The 27,055-nt window shown below is 39.4% G+C and overlaps 1 protein-coding gene and 1 long non-coding RNA gene across 3 annotated transcripts in view; one reads left to right on the forward strand and one right to left on the reverse strand.

Moving 5' to 3' along the window:
- Window positions 1-9,271: 9,271 nt before the first annotated feature.
- LOC147149763 (uncharacterized) lies at window positions 9,272-11,795 on the reverse strand. The gene is made up of 3 exons (XR_015086263.1): window positions 11,618-11,795; window positions 10,234-10,273; window positions 9,272-9,789 (listed from the first exon to the last, which is right to left on the reverse strand). It is a non-coding gene; the product is annotated as an uncharacterized LOC147149763 (long non-coding RNA).
- Window positions 11,796-13,243: 1,448 nt separating this feature from the next.
- LOC147149764 (glypican-6-like) overlaps window positions 13,244-27,055 on the forward strand; it is an 81,519-nt gene continuing 67,707 nt past the window's right edge. For both annotated transcript variants that reach the window (XM_086025844.1, XM_086025845.1), the window contains exon 1: window positions 13,244-13,851. In XM_086025844.1, coding sequence (XP_085881970.1) covers window positions 13,698-13,851 — 154 coding nt within the window. In that variant the 5' untranslated portion in view covers window positions 13,244-13,697. The remainder of the gene's footprint in view (window positions 13,852-27,055) is intronic.

A 27,055-nucleotide genomic window follows, 5' to 3' on the forward strand; every position in this document is an offset into this window, starting at 1 on the left:
GGTTGGAGGATAAGAAATCCCGAATAAGAAATCAGAAAAGCCGTTCTGTACTGTAGAGCTTTTGAATTTAACTTCTCATGTTTACTACCCCTGCGGGTGCATTACACAAAACATGACGCCCACACGAGCGCTCACCCCCCATTGTTTGCAAACCTTTGGAATCCCCACTAAGTCACTGTATAGTATGAATGTGGAGGAGAGGGATTTAGCTTCAAATAGCTGTCATGGGGACTGCTGGGAACAGAATCAATATCCAGTTAATTTCAGGCCACACTCTGATCCTTCAGCAATGACTCACTGATACAGAGCAGCTCCTGGGAGGCCAACGGTTGATGAGTTGAACACCTCCAGAGGCTTCGAATGCCAAGCATGTTTGATGATACGTTTGTTTTGTTTTTTTCAACTCACCTTTAGCATTAGTGAAAAGACAAGTTAAAGACATGCCCGTGATTCCTGATGTCACTAAAGCGTTTGTGCAATGCTTTTTATAATGTGACTCTTTATATCACTGTCCGGATAGTTCTTGGAATTGGCACTCCTGAAAAAAAAAAAGATAAAAGGATGCTGCTAAAGCAATAAACATACTGTAGTTTAGCCTTCACCCTTCATGTGATTCACTCTCTGACAAATCAATACATTCTATCCAAATTGCAAGTGTGAAGTCTGATTGCCACGCTATGTATCATAAAGTATATGTGTGAGTTGCTACTCACTTTGTTATTGACATACAACCAAACCAAATTTATAAAGCAAGCTCACTAGGCATTCTGGTAAATATTGCGTTTGTGGAATAAGAGTTAATCCACCCGTTTTTAGCCATCTCTACGTGGCCATTTAGTCATTTTGCCATTTTGATGTTGCTGCTTAACTCATCTTCCACAAACGCAATATTAATCAGAATGCCGTGTTTAGACTAGTGGACCGGCTTCAAGCATATTCTTGAAAAAAATATATTTGGGTTGATTTTCCCCTTTGACTCTTGTGTTTCTAAATGCTTTTAGATGTTGGAGTGTAACTTATATTAAGTGCATTCAGTTACCTTGTACATTTTAACTCCTGAAAAAGTGTAAATTTCAGAAAGTAGCATTCATATGTCTTATATATTGAACAACTAAATGAAGACTAAGGCTCAACGTCATTAGATTAGCAAGATGCTAAATGCAATTTAACAATTTGCAGGGATCAAAACAATTGCTCTATTACTCTGAAAGCCATTTATATAAAAGTGTTGTAGAGCTCACTTTATCGACCACTGAAAAAACAACAACAACAACAACACCACATTTCTATTTGGGGCATGGTAATTTTTTATGTTGTGGTGATGTAGCCTATCGATAACTGCACTGACTCACCAACAGTAAATACAGAAGACATCGAATTAACTCGCTAGTATTGCTTCCCGGTCGTCATCGTGTAGATGAATGAGTTTGATATCTTTTTTTTTTAATGTACAGTAACATGTGTTATAATGTGGGACGTTTTTGCAGCTAGCTATGTCTCATTTTATAACATTAGTTTTGTGGGAAGCAATCATTTCATTCTGACATATTTACTGGTGAGGGAGATAATTGTCTTGGCATAGAAAGGCACTATTAACCCACCTCCTCAGTTTTCTATTATGTTCCACTGGACCACAGGGATACTTGCAGCTGACTCATATTTGCTTTTCTGCAGCATTGTGTAGAAATACTTAGCGTCAGTTACATACTGGGACCATAATTCAGCCCGGGAATATTCTTCGGCGGCCGGGGGTGGGAGTGGCTCGGCCGCCGCCATGCGCCTAAACGTGATCATCGACATGGGGGAGTGGGTCTTGTATATCTTGTATAACTCCGGGTCAAGCAAATCCTTACAAGAGTCGGACAAGATTCTGTCTCGATACAGTATTTGGGTCCCTGACGTCAGTTTTCTACCTTAATGCAATACACAAAAATGCTGAAACTCCTGTTACAATGTAACGTTTAACAAAACGGAGTGCCATTTAAAAATATGAAAAAGCTAGCTGGCCGTGGTAATAAATCAATGGGATGATTTTCAGGGCTCTATCATTTTGTTTTTGTAGGGAAAAGCACCCAAAGCAAATCAATAGTGTATATACCAGGAGCTTACCCTTATTATAACAGAGACTTTTATTGCTACTATTTCTTGCCAAGAATGATCAAAACATCCAAATGCATTCTTGCTTCGCCTTTTTTTTTTGCAAGGATGTTTCCCATGCAATGACTTGTTATGTTGTCACGTTCAATTTTGTATAAATGCCTGCTCTGCAAGACCACCCTAATCTAAATTTACCAAGGTCTTTCTAAAGAAAAAAAAAAAAAACCTCTTCTTATGATCCCCACTCTTTGTGACCCCAACTCTGGTTCACTTTTCAGACAATGACAGCACTTGGTATCGTAGCTGTCAATCTTCCCTGCTCCTGTCACACCTACACCCACCTCTGCCACTCTCCTCAGCGACGCACCTTTCAGGCTGCACTCTCAGCCTTGCACCTGGTCATTATCTCTGTAGTAGACACAACACTTCCCTTTCATCACCATGTTGGGGATTGTGCAGTGGGCTCCACCGGGTACAGTACTGCCTATCTGTGTTCTAGTAAATATCGTATGTTTTGCGTTGGGCCTCAACAAATTCATAGTTTTCATCTTTATTATAATCCATCCATCCATTCTCTACACCGCTTATCCTCACAAGGGTCGCGGGGAGTGCTGAAGTACTGTCTTCGGGCAGTAGGCGGGGGACACCCCGAATTGGTTGCCAGCCAATCGCAGGGCACACAGAGACAAACATCCGTGCTCACAGTCACACCTAGGGGCAATTTAGAGTGTTCAATCAACCTACCATGCATGTTTTTGGAATGTGGGAGGAAACCGGAGTACCCGGAGAAAACCCACGCAGGCACGGGGAGAACATGCAAACTCCACACAGGGAGGCCGGAGCCGGGATCGAACCCACGGCCTCTGAACTGTGAGGCGGACGTGCTAACCAGTCGACCATCTTCGGTATAATTGCACCCTTAATTCTGCACAGAAGTTCTCACAATTGTGACAAACACCAGTCAAAACATGCTTTCGATTTACAAAATAACAGTCTAGCAGGCATAACAGAAACAACTGGAATAAAAAAATATAGTTTGAATGTTGGGAAACATGCCCTCATACCATTGCGCATGCTGCAGTAGTGTGAGGGCACACAAAAAGACTTATGAATTTGTTTTGCATAAGTAAAAGTACTATCTTGTCTATCTTAATGTGGCACATGATTTAGTTACCAAATTATATTTTCATTTTTGTATTTTAATATTTGGGATTGCATATATTATTTTGTATTTATTGTTTACCTAACTTGCTGCAGTGTCGTGTTTTGACTATATATCTATTTTTATTTTGCTTAAGTGTTTGTTCCTTTTCGAGTTGGTTTGGCACGGCACATTTCATGTGCGAAGAAGAAAAGAGAGAGAGTGTGTATTAGAGCGAGGCTGTTGAATATAGAAAAGACGTAATGAAACGTTGCCCTGCCGGGTCGGTTGTTTTGGCAAGGAAGACGTTAGAAGAATAGCACGAACTCGATCTAATGTTGTAGCCCGATAAGGTAGAACAATTTATTAGGGTTACCTTAACATAGCAATTATGTCGTGGCCTACTCTAAAGATGATTGCGCTAAATGTCCAAGAAAAAGACTATGATGCCCTCCGCATAATGCTCACAACCTTTCATCACGTTATTTGTGTTAAGTTGTGAACTACCATTACTGTATATGCTGCGCTCTACTCGAGTCATTTACTTTAATTAGAGATTATTATTTGACTTTTGCCTTTCAACCAATGTTGAAAAGATGAGTTTTTTTTTTTTCAGAGCTCACAATTGCATTTGAAGTTCAAGGCAAGGTTCTCTCTTCCCCTGTTGCATTTTTAAAGGTCAGCTAAATCTCCAGAGTTGGAAAGCTGATCTGAGGCTTACATTTTTCCCATTCACAGAGGAGGAAATGTCAACCTTGTCACTGTGACGGGAGTTCAAGAATGAATCCTTTTTTCATATGAGACTAAATAAAGAACTGGAGCTGAGAGAATGTGAAGAATTATGGTCCACAGAAGAAGAAATAGCATGTCCAAAGAAGACATGTTGATTCAAGTTGCATGAGTCTGTGCTGAATTTGTATTGTTTTGATGTATTCGTTTTTGCTTTGCTCGAGTTTTGCAATCTAATTTGTCTCCAAAATCATTTGCAGCTGTCCCTCTTCCATCATTACTGTGTGTATGTGTGCATGTGTGTGTAAGTGAACTTGTAAGTAATTAATTTAATTTCGCTGTGATTGGCTAGCGATCAGTTCAGGGCGCACCCCGCCTCTTACCCAAAGTCACCCATGTACCTCACTATTGTTAATGCATCACACTACTACAGCATTGTGTTACATTTGAGTCACTTTCACAGGAGAACTTTTAAAGAATAACATTTAACTAGAATCCACAGAGAAGTCAACCCAAAAATGTTCTTTACAAGAATATCTTCTATGCAGGTACACTGGTCGAAACATGGCATTCTGTTTTTATAGTGCGTTTGTGGACTATGAATTAAGTGTCTTTGTTCCTCTCAGGGGGTGGCCATTTTGCCACTTGCAGTCTACTGAAAATGACATCACAGTTGCTCAGGGCTCAGATAACTACCAATCATGGCTCAGCTTCAGAAAATAGGTGAGACGTCATAAAATCATATTTCACTTCAGCTGCAACACAAATGACTAAAATACATGTGATTTTGAAGCTTTTTGAAATCAGTTAACATTCATGGTTCAGCCATTTAAAAAAAAGAAATTGTGCAGCTGACCGAATCATTTATGACAAGAATTAAGTACAGTACTGCCTGCCTAAATGAAAGATTAAATGCAGTGCACTTATAAAACAGTTAACCCACACCATCACAGTATCCAAAGCGCATACATTCCCCCATTCATGCACTGATGTGTGGCTGCGGACACGCAAGGCTCACAAGGAGCAAATTAGGGTTCAGCGTCTTGCCCAAGGATACTTTGACAGCAGACGGGAATTCGAACCATGACCCTTGGGTCCTTTGACAGCCTGCTCTACCAAATGAGTCACAGCCGCCCTAATTAAAGCAAGCTACACATCAAGCAACACCACCGAGCACAGCTGAACTATTCAGTGACGTCTCGCTGTGTTTGGTTATGCAACTATCTTTCCAGAGTTGCGGAACTTTTGCAGCTAGTGAATAATGACGTCACGCAACGTGCGGGGTTCCCATGATGCAGCGGCATGGATGCTTACGGCCAATCAAAATGCCAGGTGGCATGATCGTTCACAAAAAAAAAATAAAAAAAAATGGACTACTCGATGGAAAAAAAACAATCGTTTGTCATCGTTATTCTTCATTAGTGGTTTGTGTTTGTTGGTCCGGGTGTTTAGTGAGGGGCTGTTTAATTGCTCTTCTTTATTTGCTTTGGGGTTCTAGATTTGGCATGTCCACCTCATAACACTATAAATTGCAGCTTAAAGAGCTGCGGACCTCAAAGGTCACCTTTTTCTTTATCCAATTCAATAAAAGAGATCAATAAAAGTAAAGACAGGTTTTTTTGCCAGGGATTAAAAAAAACTACAATGAATCACATTAACATTCATACTACAAATGGGTGCTGAGCCTCGCTACAGTTTACAGGTCTGAGGTTTTTAACAGTTTCATTTGATCATATCACTTGTTGAGTGGTATAGCCGAACATTGGGTATCGGATGGATGGATGGATGGATGGATGGATGGATGGGACTTAATGGATCCCCAATGGAAGTTAAATTTACAAGAGTATTTGCATTCACAAGTGCAGTCTTTTATGACTGGTAATCAGTAATAAAAGGAAGTAAATTATTGTTGTGCCAATATTAATAGAGGAGATAAATTTTAATGCTGCATTTGACTGGTAAAGGTTACAGGCTTACGTAGGCGTTTTGTGCTCTCTCTCTCTCTCTCTCTCTCTCTCTCTCTCTCTCTCTCTCTCTCTATTCTGTGGGTGCCTGTCTGCATGGAGTGTAATAACAGCTTTTTTTTAAATGGCCAAATTCATGGCCCTTCCCCTGTCAGTCATCTTTATTAGCTCTGAGCACTTACAAACATCCAGCGTGCGGCTGTGCATATACAGTAACTGTGACATTTTTAAAACTGCTTCTTTGCAACCCATTTTCACTTGATTGTGTTTTATCTCCCAAAATGTCACTAGTATTAAATAAAACAAGAACATTTTTAGTTGACATTTTTTTTAACTCTTACGTAAAAGATAGCGAATTGTCCTAAGTATGTGAGCCACCATGAGAGTCGTTGGAAAAAAAAATAAAAATAAATAAAAATAAACATGCCTTTTCTTCGCAAGAGTTCTGGAAATGTGAAAACAGAACATGTAGATGTACCCACTGATTAGATGCAGACATTCATACTGCGTAGTTTATGTGAAATGCTTATGCCTACATTTTCTGTTACCCTCACTCTCTGAGGTGAATTTCAATGGTCTAGTTTTGCAAACAAAGGACTGCACCACAGACAGGAAAGTAAAGGTGAACCAGTTGTTCTTGTTTAAATAAGGCCAAACAACCGTAGATTGACACTCGTCTGACATGACCTTTTCCATGTGTGTGAACATGATTAAGGAATGGGCATACTGTGATTCAACATTTAGGCCAACATGCAGTTTATTGATTATGTTTTCACCTGAAATAATTAAGAGGCACACGCATCTTTGATGTTAAGTTTCTCTCTAGACTAGTTGTTGCTCTCATTATTTGCGCTTACTCGGTGTGATTGTAGTATTCTGACTGTTATTTGGTCTTAATAGGCTACCAGTCAAGAGTAACATACAATTAATAATGTTTGATGCAAGTATATTCATCTTTAGTTTACTTTTTGGTTCATTGTGTTACTTCACCAGCATTTAATAGAAATTTGCACAAATAGTCACCACTTGGCTGAAAACAAAGTAGTAGATTGTGTGTTTACTCAATTCGATTTGATTAGTTTAGATTAAATTGGATAACCTTTGATAGTTCCACGATGTGAACATTTGCATCATTTCAGTAACAATGGTGGTTATAGGAAATAAAAAAAGAATTACACAGAAAATGTGCACATTGTATGTGCATGCTATCGTTTTTACAATATTAATGAATTTGTAGTATTGTAGTGTACTTTCATGTCCAGTCAGTTTTTCATGAGAGCCGACAGTGCATCCCCAGTCAACAGAGACATTAGCAAACCTACCCTGCATGCATCCAATAATCTAAACTAATTCCGCTGTAAATGCACATGCTAATGTTGGTGCATTGATACATTGCTCGGAAGTAAACAATTTATATAATTCCTGTCATGGCGTATGCATCCTTTAAGAGCACAGAAGTGACACTTCAAGTCAATTAAACCTCATTTGATCAAGATTGTGCTCAACTCGTGCATCCGAGTTTCCCTCAAATGACACACACGTCTTTGCTTGTTGTGGTAACAGTGCAATAAAGGTAATGACCTTTGGTGCTGCTTTCCAAATAAAAACAGAAGTTGATTGCATTCCATCCTCCGATTATTTAGTTTTCATATAGCTGAGCTGTTCCTTTTTGTCATGTCATGTCATGTCATCTTCCAAACCGCTTATCCTATATAGGGTCGCGGTGAGTTGCTGGAGCCTATCCCAGCCGTCAATGGGCGAAGGCAGACTACACCCCGAACTGGTCGCCAGCCAGTCGCAGGCTGTTCCTTTTTATTATTATTAATTTTTTTTTCAATCTCTTTCCTGTAATTGCTCATATTTGTCTTTAACACTCATGAATTATATATGTTCATTAATTATTCATTCCACTGCTTGCTGTGCTAATGTGAACAAAGTGACCTTATTCTTCATCTGTTTACAGTGTCCCTCACACACAAGCTACTGTATGCATCTGGATGCTGAGCACTGAACTACAAAACCAAATTCCAGTGAAGTTGGGACGTTGTGTAAAACGTAAATAACAGAATACAATGATTTGCAAATCCGTTTCAACCTATGTTCAAAAGAACACACAACAAAGGCAAGATAATTAATGTTCAAACTGCTAAGCTTTTTTATTTATTTTTTAACCAAAATTCCCTTATTTTGAATTTGATCCCTGCAATGCGGTCCCCAAAGACTTATTAAGGGCCATGTTTATCATTATGTTACATCATCTCTCCTTTTAGCAAAACTCAATAAGCTGTTTGGGAACTGAGGACACTAATTGTTGAAGCTTTGTAGGTTCGGAATACTTTCATATTCTCATATTCTCAGTCCAGTGTCTCTGTTGTTGTATTTTGTGCTTCATAACGCACAACACATTTTCAATGGCAGACAGGTCTGGACTGCTGGCAGGCCAATCTAGTACCCACACTCTTTTACTACAAGGCCATGTGGCTTGGCAATGTCTGGCTTAGGGGTCCCCAACCACCGGGCCGCGGACCGGTATTTTTACCGCCACCAAGTGTCTCGGTCTATTTGACCGTCTATATGTCATGTAGCAGATTTTAGTTTAAAATAAAATAGACAATGAAAGCAATGGTTCATGTACGTACAGTTATCACTAGTTGAGGATGGTGCGAGTTTTGCTCTCGAAAGCTCAGTTTTCCCAATGGAGCTGCAAGTGAGTCATGATGAACCTCGTGCTGACTATTCATGGTGAGCTATCGATTCAGTAGCAGGATCACCTCCTGGCCATCAACGTGAGGCCTCATTAGCAAAGGCTTATTAACTCAGCCGGCCTGTGATAATACTGTGTAAATAAAACTGCGGTGAAAAGGGAAAACACATTTGATGGTTCGGGGCATTTGTGGCTGCTGGCAATGAGATGCGAGCCAAAACAAAATCAATTCCATGAATCTTTTTGTTTATTGTTCTATACGTTGTTTACTAAAATCAATTTGATTGGTCTGAGTCAACATTTTCATCGTAATATGGCGCGGATATAAAGTAAATAAAACAATATTGGCAGACGTAATAGAAAATGGAAATGCTTATTCTGTATGGGAGAAAGAAATGATTTCTTCACACATATCTCATCAATCACTAAGTGTTTTATTTTCAGTGACTGTGGCGCTTCACAATCCATCAAGGACAGAATGTATTACCGGTACTTCTTACTCTTATCAAACAAATGCACTAAATTGCATTAATATTCAGAGGCTGTATCCATTTGATTTTCCATTTCATTTACATGACACAAGTGGCTGGTTCTATCCTCTGTAGTACCAACACAGTGATGAGATTTTGTGGGACATCTTTATGACTTAATTTCGTTGATTACAGATGCACTGGTGACATACATATGTACAGGAAAGTACATACGTATACACAAACATAAACATACACATTTTTACAATTTTCTCTTTAGTCAATGAAAATGTACGTGAAAATCAGGAATTGCTTTTGAATAGTGGGCCAACATATTTATAGAATTACGGAATTATTATATTTTTAAAAAAATGAACGAATCAAAAATGACTCAGATTAGAAGGGTGCCTTATCCTGACTGCACGGTTCAATTCCTACCACAAATTTAATAGGATTTCAGGGGTCCTCCAATTAGTCTAATGTTATATTCTTAGCCGTGTGTTGTTAGCCCTTCTCTGCACATTTCACTCCAAAATGCCTTGAGATTTCATTGTTCCTCACACATTCAAGACCACATGTTGGAGCAAAGCAGCCCAAGAGGAAGTGGGAATGATGCCATCAAAAGTCAACTAAACCACTAAACCATGCAGCAGGATCAAGATTCTGACCACCTGGGAAAGACAACTAGGCAGAAGAGGTCAAAGATTAATTATTGTTTTGAGCACTGTTCACATTGTTATGGTGCAAATGTGATGTTGGCATGTCTTTCCCTTAGAGGAGCTCTTTAAAATGGCTTCATTTACAGTGGTAGGTAGTTAAGACCATATGATCAGTACAGACGATCTTGTTAGTGAGCATAGCCACACCAGCCTGTTGTCTGCTCTTTTCTGCACTTCGTTTCCAACTCAAGATTGTTATTCCTCAGATTTATTTTTTCAGACAACATAAAATAAGGTCATTATTTGAATTGCTTCGGATTCAATAGAGTTACCACCAGGCATGTTGCAATTCAATCTTAGTTGTATAGTATCAGTTGACATTTCTGACATGCAAAAACATTTTTTTTTTTTAACCTTATTTTTGTCATAGTGCTACTGGGACAGATACAAACAATTACTCTTGTCTCACCTGATGACTTTTTTGAGAGCATTGGACTGTTGCTGCAAGCCTGCAATGATATCAAAGGGGTAGTGAGATCAGGGAGAACATAACAATGAGCAAGGGTGTCATGATATTGCCTCAAAGCACTTACTAAGAATTCGATCAAATTTCTCCGATGTCACCCATGTATGACACAATAACCCTAAAGCGTATCTTTACATGTCATTACATTTAAGCCGTTGCTATGATATGCCCTGCTAGAGTCTACAACGCCTTTCTTAGTTGGGCTTTTCAGATCAGCGTCACATATGCACACAATTTAGAATAAATACTATGTTGTTGTATTTGTTGTTTGATGGTTAAATAGATATTACAATAGCATTTGATAATCTGGTTTGAAGCAGTACGAAAGCCAGGTCATTAGCATATCTGCCTCACAGTTTTGAGGTCCAGGGTTCAAATCATGTGTAGATGTTGTTCTCCCCTGATGCTTGTATGCCCCACACTCTAAAAACAAGCATGTAAGGTCCATCTAAGTCTCTAAATTGTCCAACGGTGTGAATGTACAGTATGTGAAGGGTTGCTTGTCTGTATGTGCCTGAAATCAGCTGGAATAGGCTCCATGATCCATTAATTATCACAGTTACCTTTTAACACTGTATGGTTTAATTAATTAAAAGGCCAGTGGTTGTCATTTTAATAAGCAGTACTATGTATTGGTTGAGGATATGCTTTATTATTCTATAAACGCTGAATGATACATCAACTGTGTGTGTGTGTGTGTGTGTATGTGTGCGTCTGTGGTGGGGGGGTGTGCGTGCGTGTGCATGTGTGTTGTATGTGTGTGAGATCAATTAACTGTAGGTGATAAAACATGAGTAAAGGCAAGGGGCTGATTACACAGTGAAGGGGGGGGGGGCAAAAACGGCTCACCAAGAGGTAATTAAGCAGGGACTCCACAAGTCAATATTTTCTGCTTAACTAGGCCGTACAGGATGATGTGTCAAAGTGAGTACAGGTATCCCATAAAAGACGGCAAAGCTGTGTCAAAAAAATGTGTTTCGAGTCAACTTTATAGAGTATGTGTCAAATTCATCCACAAAATGTTTGAGGTAGTTTCAAATTCAATATATGTTTGGAAAAGACTGGACTAGTATTTGATTCAAAACATGTCGGAAAGAAGGCAAACTATTGATAAGTCAATTTGTCTGCTTTCATGGTCAACTAAGGCAGTTGGGAATTATAAAAATAAATCAGAGGCTGAAACCAGAGGATTTGTCTTTTCAAAACAGCATTTTTTAAAAAAGGGTTCAAACCATGCATGTGTACTTGCTTTACAATTGCTTTGTCTGTAATAAAATTGCTGGCAAGAATGATGTTTTACTGAATTATTGTATTCAGTACTGCATACCTGTCAAGTTGTACGCTTTCGGCGTAATTAGTATGGATGGAAACACCTTTTCAAACATGTACGCCGTACATCGCAAATATGTACACCCAATGTCACTTTGACCAGTGTTATCCATTCCCGTTTTTGTCGCCTAACCGTAGTCGGGAGACGCAGGGGAGAACTTCCTCCAAACGGCGCGGCCGTCACACGTCGTCGAAAAGGAGGAGCCCAGTAGCCCGTCACACGTCACAAGGGTCTTCCGCGCTCTTCCTCACGCATGCGCACAAGCTGTCACAAATATCCGATACATCGTTTACTTTTTTTTTTAAAGATGATTTTCGATCACGTGACAGCAGCCATTTTAAAATAATGTATAATGTGTAAGATTATATACAGATATGTATGGGCAAATTACACCTTTTGTAATATTGAGTACATCCCCGGGATTGATAGGTATGGTACTGATGCCACCGGACATTTAATTGTGTGGCCATTTATGTGCTTCACTGTCAGCGTGTTCTGCCTCAATCAATGTGAGAGTTTAGTTATTTAGTTCAGAGAAGAACAATTGTATGAAAGAGCACACATGCTACAAAAGGGCAAGCAACCCAAGCAGTTGCTTAGGGCCCAAGCTGAAGGGGCTCGAGAGACAAATGTCATTGGTCCGTATCAACTGCACAAATGGAAAGCCTCAATGGCATGTCGAGCTTCATCTTATTAATGGGGCCCCTTCCTAGCAGTCAATAAATTCAAAATATTGTGTGGATCCCTTTTATATTTTCACAGGTTGAAGTGGACAAGAGTAGGAATGTGAATTCTGAATTTTGGTGGCAATTATAGTTTAATCAAACACTAGGTGACAACAGAATGTGACAAATAAAACCAGGAAAGATTTTTGTTTTCGTTGTTGCTGTGGTTTTAATTGATACTTTCAAACATTTACAAACAATTGTTGTATTACAAAGTGAAAATATAAATGTAATGCAACATAAACACATAAAAAGCCAACATCAAAAAGCCAAAAGCCAAAATAAAAAAAATTAAAATGTAAGTCACAATAAACGTTCATTCGAGATCAACCAGAGATAATTCACGAAGGAACTGTAATGTATAAACACTTTTCTTATTTTTTGTTGATTTCAAGGTATTTACATATAGATGCAACTCAGCAAGAATTTGGACGTGATTTGGATAAACCAGGAAACAATATTACAATGCTTACCTCCCCTCTAACGTCCATAGGCTGAGATGGGGAAAAAACAAAACAAGCCACGCCCCAAAAGTAGGCGTTCAACTCTATGGTAAAAGTCAACACACACCCACACACACTAAAATCACTACAAATGATTTTGGGGGGGATTCTAGTTCTGGCATCATTTTGGTATTTTTTTTCTGGCAATGTTCAGCCCATTCAAGTGTTCCTTTACTAAACGATATTTGCTTATCCATCATCTTGATGTCCTTGCTGTTGTTTTTTCATATATCTAATTAAATTGCGGATGTTTTCTTAAAGTTGTGTCCAGTGAATGTAGTAGGGGTGGAGACGATCCAGTGTCCTGATATGTGAGTGTGCCCACTGAACACTACACCCCCCCCACCCCACCCCGGCAGACGCACGTGCGAACACCCAAGTGCGTTTGTGCAGCTGTGCGCATTAAAGATGCACAAGTGCAGAGGACGGCAGCGCGCGCCGGTGGACGTCGGCTGCTTCTGCTGCTGAAGTCGCGGTCACTCCACTCCATGTTTTGCCCTTCCCTTTTGCGTGCTCTGCCCGTTCTGCGCGTCTCATTTCCTCGTCACTCGACTCACATTGACACGTCGGCGGCGGGACAAGTTGACACCATTGGGCATCGCTGCTTCTCCGCGCTTAGTGCAATCGGAACCAACGGGTGCCTCTTACACGAAGGGAAGACAGACCACCAAGCTGACAATGAGGAGGACGTATGCCAAGTGGCGAGTGATTTCTTTGCTTCTTTTTTAATGAACATCAAGAGTAATTATTGGAGAGCTCTTCCAAGCATCCTTTCAAGATTTCGTTTTCCTTCCTGGCGGATTTATTCTTTTTAAGAGACATCATCAAGGATTTCCACGCTGATTTGCGATGTGGAGACTGCAAGTGGTTGTGTGCCCCCTGTGGGTGCTGCTGTGCACGTCTTTCTGTGCTGAGAGCAAAGCTCGAAGCTGCGGCGAAGTTAGACAAGCGTATCATGCCAAAGGATTCAGTCTTGTCAATGTACCTCACCAGGAAATATCAGGTAAGGATAACAGCCCATCTTCATCATCATCATCTCGCATCTTCCTCGCAATTGGCATGTGTCATCCATCCCATCACAGTCACACCGTATAATGACAGCAACTGGAACGCACGCAACCTACCCTGTCATCGCCAGCACCCTCCTTTTTTTTTTTTTTACAGGGGGGCCTTATTGTGAAATTCGAGTTCCATCAATGACAATGTTTGTCCAAAAACAAATCACAAAGTGTCGACATGATCACGGTCAATGAAGTGCGTTTGTGCAATGCCTTAGAGTGCCGTGATTCTATTAACGTTCATACAAATATAATGGTATTTGTATTAAGTATAAAACTGATGAAAAGTGGATGCATGTTATTGTCTTGTGTGACGGTTCTTAGGCCTTCATTTACTAATAACTCACAATCAGCATGTTGTTCTCAGTTTTCAAAATGCTATTCTTTCATTATTATGGTTGACAGTATACGTATCAATTAAATTTGACATGCCATGATGAGGTTGCCTATATTAGAATATATTAGCAAATGATATTGGTAGTAAGACTCTAAAGAGTGATGATTGCACACAAGATAAATGCGTCATGAAACTTGAAATGCTTACATTGATCATAGTCAAAAGTATCCCACAAGTGTTAATGTTTGGCTCTTTTTAATTATCAGTAGAAGTTTAATTGCATGAGTGAACACTAATATTATATAAAGTTTTTTTTTTATGAGCTCCAGATGGTCATGAAGTTGACTTCACCCATAGGTCAAACATTTAAAATACAATCTGTTACTAAAAGAAGTGAGCTGTCCACTTGTAATAAGTATCTAGCACCACTTGAGTATTTCACAAAAGTAGTTGCTTGAATGAGAAACAGACATGGTTTGGAACTGGCAAGCGTACCTGTTGCTCACATTCAACAGAAGAACGTGTAGCCAGCCAGCCGGCTGTGGCACATTTGATGAAACTCAGCACAGAATATTGTTTACCAGTAGGGGGCTGTATGCACTCAGCACCAAATATTCTTTCTGATGTGGATTCTTATATATTCCTCAAGGCTACAGCTTAGTTTTTAATTCATGCTCTTTGGTAGAGCACAGATATGAGGTTTTATTATCTCTTGTGTGGCAGTAATCACATTTATGGTCAAAGGGAAGAAGATTAGTCCGTAAACATAGTGTGCACCGCATGAGGAAAGGAGGGTCATGCAGAGAGAGGTCAGAAGTTAATCACTCTACTGCCTCTTCCCCCCAAAAAAGCAATCATTCATAGCTGATAATGTTGAACATAATGATCATAGACGAGTATAGGGCTCTGTTCATTTAAATGAATCCAAATGCACATCTGAATCCACTGAAGCCAATGTTCGACCTAATTCGGTTGACATTTAATCATTTCTTTTAATTTTAAGAGTGTTATCGCAACTGTTAAAATGTGGCCACTTCCATTAGAATTGGCAGAAACATGCCGGTGTCTAATTGTAGCTGAATGAGTTTATGACCCACAACCCCACAAAAACGAGATGAGAAGGATCGTATAGAAATGAGTTGTACTTTATATCATAAAACATGAGTTGCTCTTTAGATGTGTTCAAGTAGTTGGGATTTGCAAAGAATGGGTAACTCTTAAGTTCCAGGGGAGCGTTAGAAAATGCATGTGACAAGTTGAAAATTGTTGGGAGACGGGAGAATAGAGTGTCTGCCCGGTGAGCTGAAGTTAATGTTGCAGTTTAAACTCCGTTGACTGTAAATGATTCTCACCTGTGGGGTTGTTTCATGTGGTAATCACTGTTGCCTTAATATACAGTAGAAGAAGCCTGTTTTCATTAGGGCACTGAAATCAGTCTCCATATCCATCCGGGGCGAATAAAACACTGATCATGAGGCCCATTATTTTTCAGATTTGCTCATGTATTATTCATGTTGTGTAACTTTCACAAAGTAAGTTAAATCTTTAGGGAATTTTACAGCTCTGTAGAATGTAAGCAAAATAATGTCCTCGTGAAATGTGTGCTGTGGAATGTCTTAGGCGTATCTAATATTTTGCCAATCACTGAAAGATCATGATACGAATTCAATGTTGAGCAAAAAAAAAAAAAAGATATTCTTTTGCATTTTACATGAATAATGTGTCACTGGCCAAAGAAAAAAAAATCAATGCATATTGACGTACATCGAGAATAACAGTGCGCTCCCAGGATTTATTTTTCACATTTGTTAACCTCGTACATTATTTCTTGGCATATAATACATCAATCTTAAGAATAAAACTGACATATACAAGAGGTGCTTACATAAATATGAAGGTGTACAATTTGGTGCTAATCCAAATTTGTATTGTTCAGCGGTGCCGTTGTTCATCATGAGTGTCATCCTGTTTATCCGACAATTTGAATATATTGAAGTCAAATAAAATGTGTCTGTCTATGTCACTGGTATTTTACCCAGTCTGTATTTTACAACATTTTTTAGGTGGTAATCAAATGTAATAGCAACCCCATTTACGCAATATACACAGTTTGTTATTGGATTTTGCTGTCTCCCAATAACCTTTGCATAAATCCAACAGAGGTTATATAAGAGCCTCTGGAGAATTAGCTCCGCTCATAGAAACGTGTGGTAAACAGCATGAGAAGCATTAGTGTTCATCCCCCCCATCAGCTGCTTTGTCATGCCACCGCTATGAAAACACAACCGTTTAATACCTTTGCAGAGTTGGCTACTTCAGTTTGTAAGCTCAAATTTACATAACATAATTAATTTGACAGCCCTGTGCAAGTGATCATTATATCTGAGGTGACAAATAAAAGCCACGTATAGCTGCTGGTTCATGCAAACATCGCACTTCTAAAATTGATCTTAAATTGAATGTAAACAATGATCGAGGTAATTGGGTTGTGTTTAAATTACGTTAGTTACACTTAAGGGGAAATCAACCCAAAGATATTTTTTCAATAATATGTTCCCAGCAGGCCCACTAGTTGAAACACGGCATTCTGATTAATATTGCGTTTATGGAATATGAGTTGAGCAGCGAAATCCACCCCTTTTTAGCTAGCTCGGGGGCGGCCATTTTGTCATTTCTGTCGGCTGAAAATGACATTGCAGCCACTCAGGGCTCAGGTAACGACCAATCACGGCTCAGCTTAGGAAAACAGGGCAGCCGATGACTTATACATTTTTCGAAAAGTATGAAATTATTTGTGTTTTTTTATTTTATTGAATATTAAGAATAGCATAATTGTGGTTAGCTAAGGAAGATCTAAACTTCATATTATTCGGTTTGTCATTTTATTTGAACATACGATGTGTCGGGACAGGAGGATTGTGCGACGTGAGAGAATTATTCAGGCCCACCCTGATTTTCCCAGGCCCACCCATTAGCCACGTTCTGGCTCGGCCCCTGCTTTCGTGAGGTTTTTTTTTTTTTTTTCAAAAGGATTACCGCACAGTAAAGCAATAAAGAAGTGTGAAGACTCAAGCACTGTTCATTTTGACTTAATTGCTTGTCAGAATTATTATTCAAGCAGGGAAGTTCAAGTGGTGGTCTTTAGACGCAGTGTCTGAATCTTAAATACACTTCATTAGTAATCAAGTTTGTTGTCAATAGTATATTCTTTATTTGCAGACACAGGTCCATACAATCCACACAAGAGAAACAAACAAGGGAAAAGATAAAAAAAAAAAAAAGATAAAAGAGAAAGGATACAAAACTGTACATATTAAAATTTATACAAGGTATGGCTAACCTTAGAAGTAAACCTATAACAACTTTTCACCGGGCTAACAAGGGCTCCAATTATATGGTTCTCTGACATGTCTAGTCGACAGATGAAGGTAAAAACCAGCTGTCTGAGTAGTGCATCAAATGTTGGTATTCTTTTCACCACAAACAATTGACTAGCACTGTGCCACCTTGGTACTCGAAGAAGGAGCCCCAGTGCATCATTACAGGCAACGTTTAGCCTATGTAAACTCGACTTCCTTTAGTTGGACCATATGCAATGCAGTAGCGTTTATCAGATGTTTGTCCTTGTGCGTGACTCAAATTGCCACTTTCTTATCCGCTTTTTGTTCCGAACAGCCCCTCAATGCTCCAAGGCACTTTATATAAACATCTACTTTAAAGAGCATTCGGCAAGCTCACAGGTGAAAGGAACTCTTTGAAAAGTCATCACCGGATGCAATGTTTCTAGAATGACGATGAGTGCTTTTTTCGCTTTACTTTTTGTGGGATAACCTCTGGGGTTACCTCAAAGATTGTTGTTTAATTTGGCTTCGTCAAAGACGATAATAATACCTTTTATTGTTTTACAGCATCGGTGTACACATAAGTAAGTGGTTGCAAGTTTAGCCTGATTCTGATGTTGCCATCATGAGTTGTGGCAGCGTGAGGCGGCCTCAAATACACAACAAAGCGCAGAGCGCCGTCGGTGAATGCTTTCCATGTGTAAGTGCTGCCACGGCACACCGACGGAAGGCCTGAAAGCTTGCGGGGCGAAAGGTTTTATAGTTAGCGAAAACTAACGGAAAAACTAAAACCCACCAAAAAAACCATTTGCGTTAACAAAATAAAATAGAAATGAAAATGCTTTTAAAAACGGAAGCCAACTGAAACTACATCTTACGGGTTAGTAAGACGTACTTCATTTTAATTGTGTTTATTTTGGTATTGCTGTATGTCCGTGCAAAAGAAGGGAGGTCAAACAGTCGTGAATTGCAGTTCACTTTATTACTCAATACTTCAGTGACTTTTTTTATGCTGCACTCGACACTCCATCTAAAAATAATAACACTAATACTAATAAAAACTAAATTAAAACCAAGCATTTTTGAAAATGGAAAAAAAAAACTGGCAAACCTGCTCTAAAAACTCATTAAAATGAACTGAATTTAAAAAAACAAAAGTCAAAATGAAATACAAAGTGATTTGAAGAAAAATCCCAAGCTTTTATAATAACATTGGTGGACTTTGGAGCTGGGTTTTTGTCACCGCATCGTCACACCAATTGCAGAGATGGTGGCGGAGTGATTTCAGAGTGAAAAGAGCAAGATATTTTGGCAAGAAGCCTGAAATTTCAGAGATCCTGCCATGCCTTTATAATGGGATTTGCTTTTTCTTCCTGCCGCTCATCATCTGCTCCTCAGTAAACGTAACGCCACGGCTTTACGTTGTAAACGCGACAAATCCGTATTGCCATCCAAACAAGGGGGAAGAGGCACTGGGCCACTTCAGGTCAGATGGTCCTTTGGAAGATACGTTTTTACAGCGCCCCAAAAAATCTGAAAAACTAACTTTGCAAAACAGTTCAACGCTATATCTCCAAAATGGAGTAATGCAGAGTTCTCAGTCTTTGCACGTTTTCAGAAAATTATCTTCAATAATGAACTGTATTCATGTTTGCAACTCAGAATTGAAGGCCGTTTTATCTTCAATGAATACCACTATAAAACTGTCGCCTAGCGAATTCCACATACAAATTTTGCAGACAGTTTTTTTTTTTTCAAAGACTAATATACTCTTCAGTATGCCAAGTTGGAAATAGGTCTCTTTCCACTATACATCTTCAGAGAGAACAGTTACTGAGATGTTCAGGACATTAGCCCGAATGTGTTTGTTTGTGCATGTGTGTGTGTGTGTGTGTTTTGTGTGCCTATATGAGGCACTTTTATTTCCTGGGTCTTTTCGTTTTATTTTGGTTTGCTTACCATTGCTGCGTTGGACTACTTTTGTTGACTTTTTCCAAGGTTGGAAAGCTTGTCTGTGCGGTACATTTTAAATGAGTTGGAATGTAAATGGGCTTCACTTGCAAACTACTTTTATACCTTCTCAAGTGATCCGAGTTTGTACTCAAAGAACTTTTCCAATTGCACCTCATTCACCATACCACAATTGTTACTGTCATTAAAGGAAATGTCATTCAAATGTTCATATGGATGGATTTTTCATGATGCGTAATTTTGATTTATTGAATGAAATTATGAAAACAATCACTGAAAATTGTGTTACATTTAAACTACTGTCCACGATGGTGCCATAATTTTAGTTATGGAGCTACCAAATCTCATAAGCTTCTTATGAAATTGCGCAAGCATAAATGAATAAACCAATATTAACTTTGTTTTATGTCTGTTTTTTTATGTTTAACATGAAACTACTCCCTTTAAAGAGCATTATTGAGCAAGTACATAAATGATTTGAACTAGTTTAAAGTGCCGGTTCTGAGAAATGACTTCTAAAATCACAAAGGACTAAACAAAGAAATTAAACACAATTATCTGGCATAATGACGCTCAGCTACCCGAATCCTGTCAGGAGGCGGCTCACTGATTGGACAACTGTTAACAATTCTTGTTCAAAGCTGGAAACACAATTGACTCACACTACCAGGAATGGGCTTGGCACACGGGCGGCTGGAGGAGCCTTGTGGATTGTTCTTATTCCTGCCTTAGTTTGGTATGTTGCAATCTGACAATTGTTTTGGCCAGGAGAAAGAATGAATGACTGTAATATGGTCTGCAGAATTTCTGAAAGCTATCCTCAGCGCCAAGATGCTTTTTTTTTTTTTTCCTGAGTAGTGTGAAAAGCCTCTAGATAGCATATGGGCTTCTACACTACAGCACTTTGCCCCGCTTTCAATCAACTGCTAATACACCAGTGGTGGATGACGTTTTCAGACTTTTCTAGCCTGAGAAGCTTTCCGAGTAACCAGAAAATATGCAATATGTTGCAGGAAACATGTCATGTTTAAGGATTACATGATGTGATTAAAACGAGTATCCATAAATCAGCCAACAGAAAGCACTGTAGGATCCGCGCAACGCGGAGCCATGGTTATGAGACTCCTTTTAGACTCAACAATTTCAAATGTTACACACAATCAACTCGGTATCTGAAGCAAATGCATATGAATGTGTCAATATTCCAAATTATTTAATGAGAGAAGCTGAGATACTCACTTTAGAGTGTTGGCGGACTTCGAGTACACCATGGCTGGTTGTTTAGGGTTTCTCTCAGCGTCTTTAGAGACTTGATACCTCTAGAGGATCTCTGGACTCCCAAGCTTGACATAAGATTGATCGAGATATGATGCAGCGAGCTGTTGGGAAACCTCGAGGGTTCAACAGAGGTGTCAAAGCTGCAAATACCTTACACGCAGGGGACTTTTTATTTTTGTTTTTCACTGCCCATGGCTGACTTAACATGCCAAATTAGACTCTCCTCAGTGAATTGGAAGTAAACAAGCATTTAGCACAAATAAACAAGGTGTATCAAAAGTGTCATGGAAACATCCGGTGCTGTTAAAAACAGCAAAACTCAAACCTATGGTTAAGTCACCATAAGTCACCGTGGAATGGAACAATGGTGTGCCGAATTTGCAATGATGTGTGTGTCCATCCGTTTCATATACAAGTTATTCAAACATTTCTGCATTAGGTATTTCTTATAAAAAAAAAAGAATAAGTATTATGTGTAAATGTACTATATAATACCGCTTTTTCAATTAATATTTTAAATACTATGTCGCTATATGTATCATTAATTCCGCAATACATTCTATAGACCCAACATAATCACCATCAATTTATTGGAAGCGAAGCAAATAAAGCTGCTAGACACTGTCAATTGGATGGATGTAGTTACAAGTTACAGTTACCCAATAGCTCCCTCTGTTATTTTATTTTAGATGAATGGGGAACATGGAGGGTATTGTTTATTGGAAGCAGGGCATTTCAATTAAGGCCATGATGCCATACAAATGCATGTTTTGTTTACCGCATTGAAGGTTCATCTGTAATCTGTGCAAATCTTCGTTACAAACTGCTTGTTTCTCCAGCAATAATTTTCAAAATGTATATAGCAATTACTAGAGTTCATGACCTAATCCGGTGTGATTCCATTGGCACCCTAAGGTGAACTGACTAATTGAGATCATCCCACGTCTAATTGGAGTTATTTTTATGTTGATGCATAAAGGTCGAGAGTTTATCTTAACCTCAGGTCAAATTGCTCTTGCTTTAATTAAAATTTTTAGTAACAGGCTTTACAGAAAATTCTCAAGAGGACAAAATGCTCCTAAATGCATTAGAGGTCAATGGGTATTCTCTGACCCTGTGTTGCCTCATCGTGATAGCAGATACCACCAGTTTGCTATCCACCGTGTCTTTGTGAGGACTTGCATGCTTGCTTTTTTACACTGCAGGCTCTACATGCTGTCCCCCGAGCTTTGTAGTCATGATAAACAAAAAATCAGTAAGTCAGCACTGGTCCAGCAGGTTACAGCATGGAGTGGTATGAGCAGTAGCTAATAAGGTCTAATAATAGCAAATAGCTAATTGGGGGGGGGGGGGGTGTTATGTAGCTATACTTGTTGTTGTACTTTCATGACAACATGTTACAGACGTGTTGCCAAGAAACCTGGGAACTGTTTTAAAGTGGGCAGGAAACGCATAATGCAGGATGTGTACTTCCGCTAAACTAAAATACAACACAATAATTTGCCCCTGGCATGTATCTTAAAACCTAATATCTTAATGAAGTAGAATTCATTGAAAACTTGAAACACAATAATATATTGACTGAATATGTTTTGGACAGCATCTATTGGATTGTAATCTTTATAAAGGCAACATATTTTAAATCTCTTTAATTTGTATTTATAGTGTGAGTAATGTAAGAACCTGTCAAAAAGATTCATATAGTCAGGCCGTTGTGAAAAGTGTAAGAAATGTTTAAGTAGCTAATGAAAAATTTGACTTTGTGATGGCTGTTGGCGCATCTTGTCCTTTGGCTCCTGCTTGAATTTGAATTGAAGCCAGGGTTTGCGTCTTTCCGAATCCTGCTGTTTCCTGCCTCCTGTTTGAGCTGTTAAATGAGTGGGTTGGTCATCTCCCACCCTGAGGCTCTACCTCAGGCTCTTCAGACCACCAGCTGTTATATTTATCCCTCAGTCGTGCGCCAGTGTGAGACGTTAGCCTCCCGATAGCGATAAGTGTTGTCTTCAATGGCCAAGGTAATGCAAAGCAATTAAAGTCAATTGCTGAAACATTAAGAGAAATTGCAGGAACATTAAATTAGACTCCGTGTGTGTTTAATGAAAATAATCATTGTTCGTATGAATATATTAACCAGGGCCGGAGCCATGGGTGGGCCTGGATATGCACAGGCTCACCCAGATTTACAGACTGCCCAACCAGTGAGATTCATCAAAAAATATATACTTTTACATTTTTATGAAATTATATGTTTTTTTTTAAATTGAATATTAAGAATAGCATAATTGTGGTTGTCTAAGGAAGATCTGAACTTCATATTATTCGGTTTGTCATTTTATTTGAATATATGATGTGCGAAGTGAGAGAAATATTCAGGCCCGCCCTGATTTTTCTAGGCCCACCCATTAGCCACGTTCTGGCTCCGCCCCTGATATTAACACTGATATCAGATGGGACAATGATTGGATGATTCCTGTGTAGTTTGCAGTGCACTGTATGTAATAATACATGTGCGGGCTTTCCCATTGATTTGAATGTGAGATTTTATTTTCGCAGGCGCACACAGGTTGGCCCAGTTTTACAGGCATTTTACGCCATTGTGGGTGTGAATACAACCAATTCACCAATTGATTCGCCACCGATGGAAGCGTCTCCGCTCATTCTCTTTAAATTCTGCGCGCAACAGGCGCATGGTCCTTGACACGCCAAATGGAGAAACTGATTTGCTGGATATCGATGCAGCAGGTCGAAGCATGCAAAGTAGAATTTTAAGGAACTGCAAGCAGACCTCCACAGGCAGATGATGTAAAGTTGTCTAGGGAGATTACAGATTTGTCAAGTGGACATGTTCGTTGGTGCTCTACTGACTGTAAAACCACTACCTCCGCCCTTCATAGCTGGGCCGGTGGGAAGATTTTACAAACAGCCACCAAATTCTCTGGTTTAAACATTTAAAATTAAAATTACTGCAATAATTATTTCCGGCGGCACGGTGGTCGACTGGTTAGCACGTCCGCCTCACAGTTCAGAGGTCGTGGGTTCGATCCCGGCTCCGGCCACCCTGTGTGGAGTTTGCATGTTCTCCCCGTGCCTGCGTGGGTTTCCTCCGGGTACTCCGGTTTCCTCCCACATTCCAAAAACATGCATGGTAAGTTGATTGGACTCTCTAAATTGCCCCTAGGTGTGATTGTGAGTGCGGATGTTTGTCTCTGTGTGCCCTGCGATTGGCTGGCAACCAATTCAGGGTGTCCCCCGCCTACTGCCCAAAGACAGCTGGGATAGGCTCCAGCACGCCCGCGACCCTTGTGAGGATAAGCGGTATGGATAATGAATGAATGAATGAATAATTATTTCCATCCATTATCTAAACATGGGCATCCTGGAGCCTGTCCCATCTATTGTTTGGTGACATTTATGAAGGAGTATTTATGTTAGTAATTCAATTACTTTTTAAAAGGAAAACGATTGGTAGTTATAATTAATTGTGTTTTTGAAGTAATTAGCATTGCCTAAACTGTTAAGGGATTGTGTGACCTGTGATCATCTGGCAATCATATTTTATGTGGTAAAAATTAACCACTGGACACAGCTAAAAACTTCCATCTGCTTTTAAGGAGACTGATAGCACACTCTGCGCACAAATCAACCCTAATCAAATGCCCCGTGGGTTAGGGTTCGGGTGGAAAATGCGGCCTCTTGCACAGAAAAGGCAGGTTGTTGTAATGTTAACAGCATGTTTTTATGTCCCATTTCAACGCAGTTTGTTCTTGACACTCCATGTACTGCAAGGCCAATGTTCCAACACCCGATAGGACAAAGAGTCACGCACCTTAAAGGGGGGAAATCAACCCAAACACATTTTATTCGAGAATGTTCCCAGCAGACCCACTAGTAGAAACACAGTATTCTGATTAATATTGTATTTTATGGAGTATGAGTTAAGCAGAAAAATGCACCCGTTTTTAGTCATCTCAGGGCTCAGGTAACGACCAATCAAGGCTCAGCTTCAGAAAACAGGTCAGCCATGATTGGTTGTTACCTGAGCCCCGAGCAGTTGTTGATGTCATTTTCAGTCGACAGAAGTGATAAAATGGCCGCCCCCAGAGATAGCTAAAAACGGGTGGATTAACTCCTATTCCACAAACGCAATATTTACCAGAATGCCTTGTTTCAACTAGTGGGCATGCATAGAACATATTCTTGAAAAAACATATGTTTGGGTTGACTTTCACTTTAAGACTCAGACACTGACTACATATTGGTTAATGTCTTTTTTCCAGTTCAGTTAAAGTTCTTTTGGTAAAAGGTCACTGTGCAATGTGCAAAGACATGTATTGTTTACTCTGTATTGCTATGTTCCTTATTAAAACCCAGTATTTGCAGACAACTATATGAGAATTATAAATTGAAATTTGAGTAAAAGAAAAACATTTGCGTCTCATATTTCAAACCTCAACATTTCCAAACACACAACAACACAATTGTCATATATAATGTCATACTACACGGTATCTCATCTTGTATCTTTTTCACATCTGTTGAAACTCCTTTATGATTTATTATTTCCATGTATTCGACAGGCTTTTATTGTGTTGGACAATGATGTTTGCATAACATTTAGGGCTAGGTTTATTTTCATTTCATTCCATTGCTTGATAGTGGCTTGTAATATAATACAAGCAAGTCTCCTGGAAGAATGTGACAGTGCTGGGTGTCCATTAACATTTCTTACAATTGCAAGTGAAATTGCACTGTATAGAATTTGGCTTTTCATTATTTCAAATGAGTGATTTTATCTCATTTAGGCCACGCTTTTCACTACAGAGTCTGACTGATGCAATTTGGTCAACACACAAAATGAACCGCTTCTAGCATTTCTCATCTTTGGGGAAATGTCATATTGGAAAATTAGTTGGAGAGAAAAACACATGATCACAACATGAAGGCAGTCGATAAAGTGAAACTAAAGGCTTTTTTTTTTTTTTTTTTTTTTTTCATTTTCAAAGAATGCGTCGTATGTGCTGCCTCGGACCGACCGGTCGGGTCTGAAATATAGACGCAAACTCAAAAATGGACTAAAGCATAGACGATTGCCCACCTCTGCTAGTTTTGGCAGCATACACAAGGAGTCCGCTAATCTGTTTTCCGGGTTTGGTCATGTGACGTAGGAAGTAAATTGTGACGTTAATTTTGGTTGACAGCAGAGGGTGATATTGCTCAACAAGGCTGCCTGAGATCGATGAAGATCGAGGAATGATTCTGTTTAAATCTTATTCCATGTACGCTATTCTGTTTTGACTAGTGCTACAGTATGTATGTATTGTTGCAGAGGAAGTTTAGTTCCCCTGCTAGTTACACTGCTTCGAACCCATTATCACATCCAATAGCCCTCTTAGGTGAAGGCGAAATAGACTGTTAGTAACTAATTGTAACTGTTAACCTACTCATTATAAGCACATGCTTGTTAGTTAAATCCCCCCAAAATGGATTTAGTTCCTCTTCATGTGAACACCCAATTTATGTGACCTCTTTTCACAATCGATGTGCCCTTTATGTGGGTTTACAATGACGGAAGTTGAGTTGATAATTATAAATAAATGAGTTTGTATCGCCATGCTTCCCATTTATTTGTCGAAAGCAATGAGGACAACACACGTAATCCTGCATTAAAACAGTGACCCTCAGATCATTGTCGCAAGGGATTCGGGCCTGGAAGTTATTTGAAAGTTAAAAAATTCCTTTAGCACCCTCCGAGTGCGGTAACATATGGCTGGAGCAATCGTGGGAGTTATCTGTGTCATCTTATTTGGACACATTCAATTAGGGTCTCAAGCCCCCGTGGATTCAGTTGAAAGCGGGTGATGTGGGTGATGGAGAGGAGATCCAGATGGCAAAGCAACACTGAGATCAATCATGCCTGATGCATTTTTTTCCCACTCCAACAGGCAGACAGATGTGATTTAGTGCAGTAATTGGGTTTCCTTGCAGTTCTTGCATTTCTGTTGACAAGTGATAATGGCCCATAAAGCATATGTGCACACTTGCTTGTGAAAACTCAATCTTTATTATTTGATATATCTAACAGAGGATAACTGTCAACAATCAGATTGGACTCAAAGTAAGTGCAATGAGCTTCTGGGGAGGCCCAGTCATTACCGCCTTATTGGGATAAGCGGTACAAAAAATGGATGGATGGATATTGTGTTTTATGAATATTGTATTTTA

This window comes from Filicampus tigris, chromosome 3, assembly GCF_054856515.1.
Source record: "Filicampus tigris isolate MCC_2025a chromosome 3, RoL_Ftig_1.0, whole genome shotgun sequence".
NCBI classification, from domain to species: Eukaryota; Metazoa; Chordata; class Actinopteri; order Syngnathiformes; family Syngnathidae; genus Filicampus; species Filicampus tigris.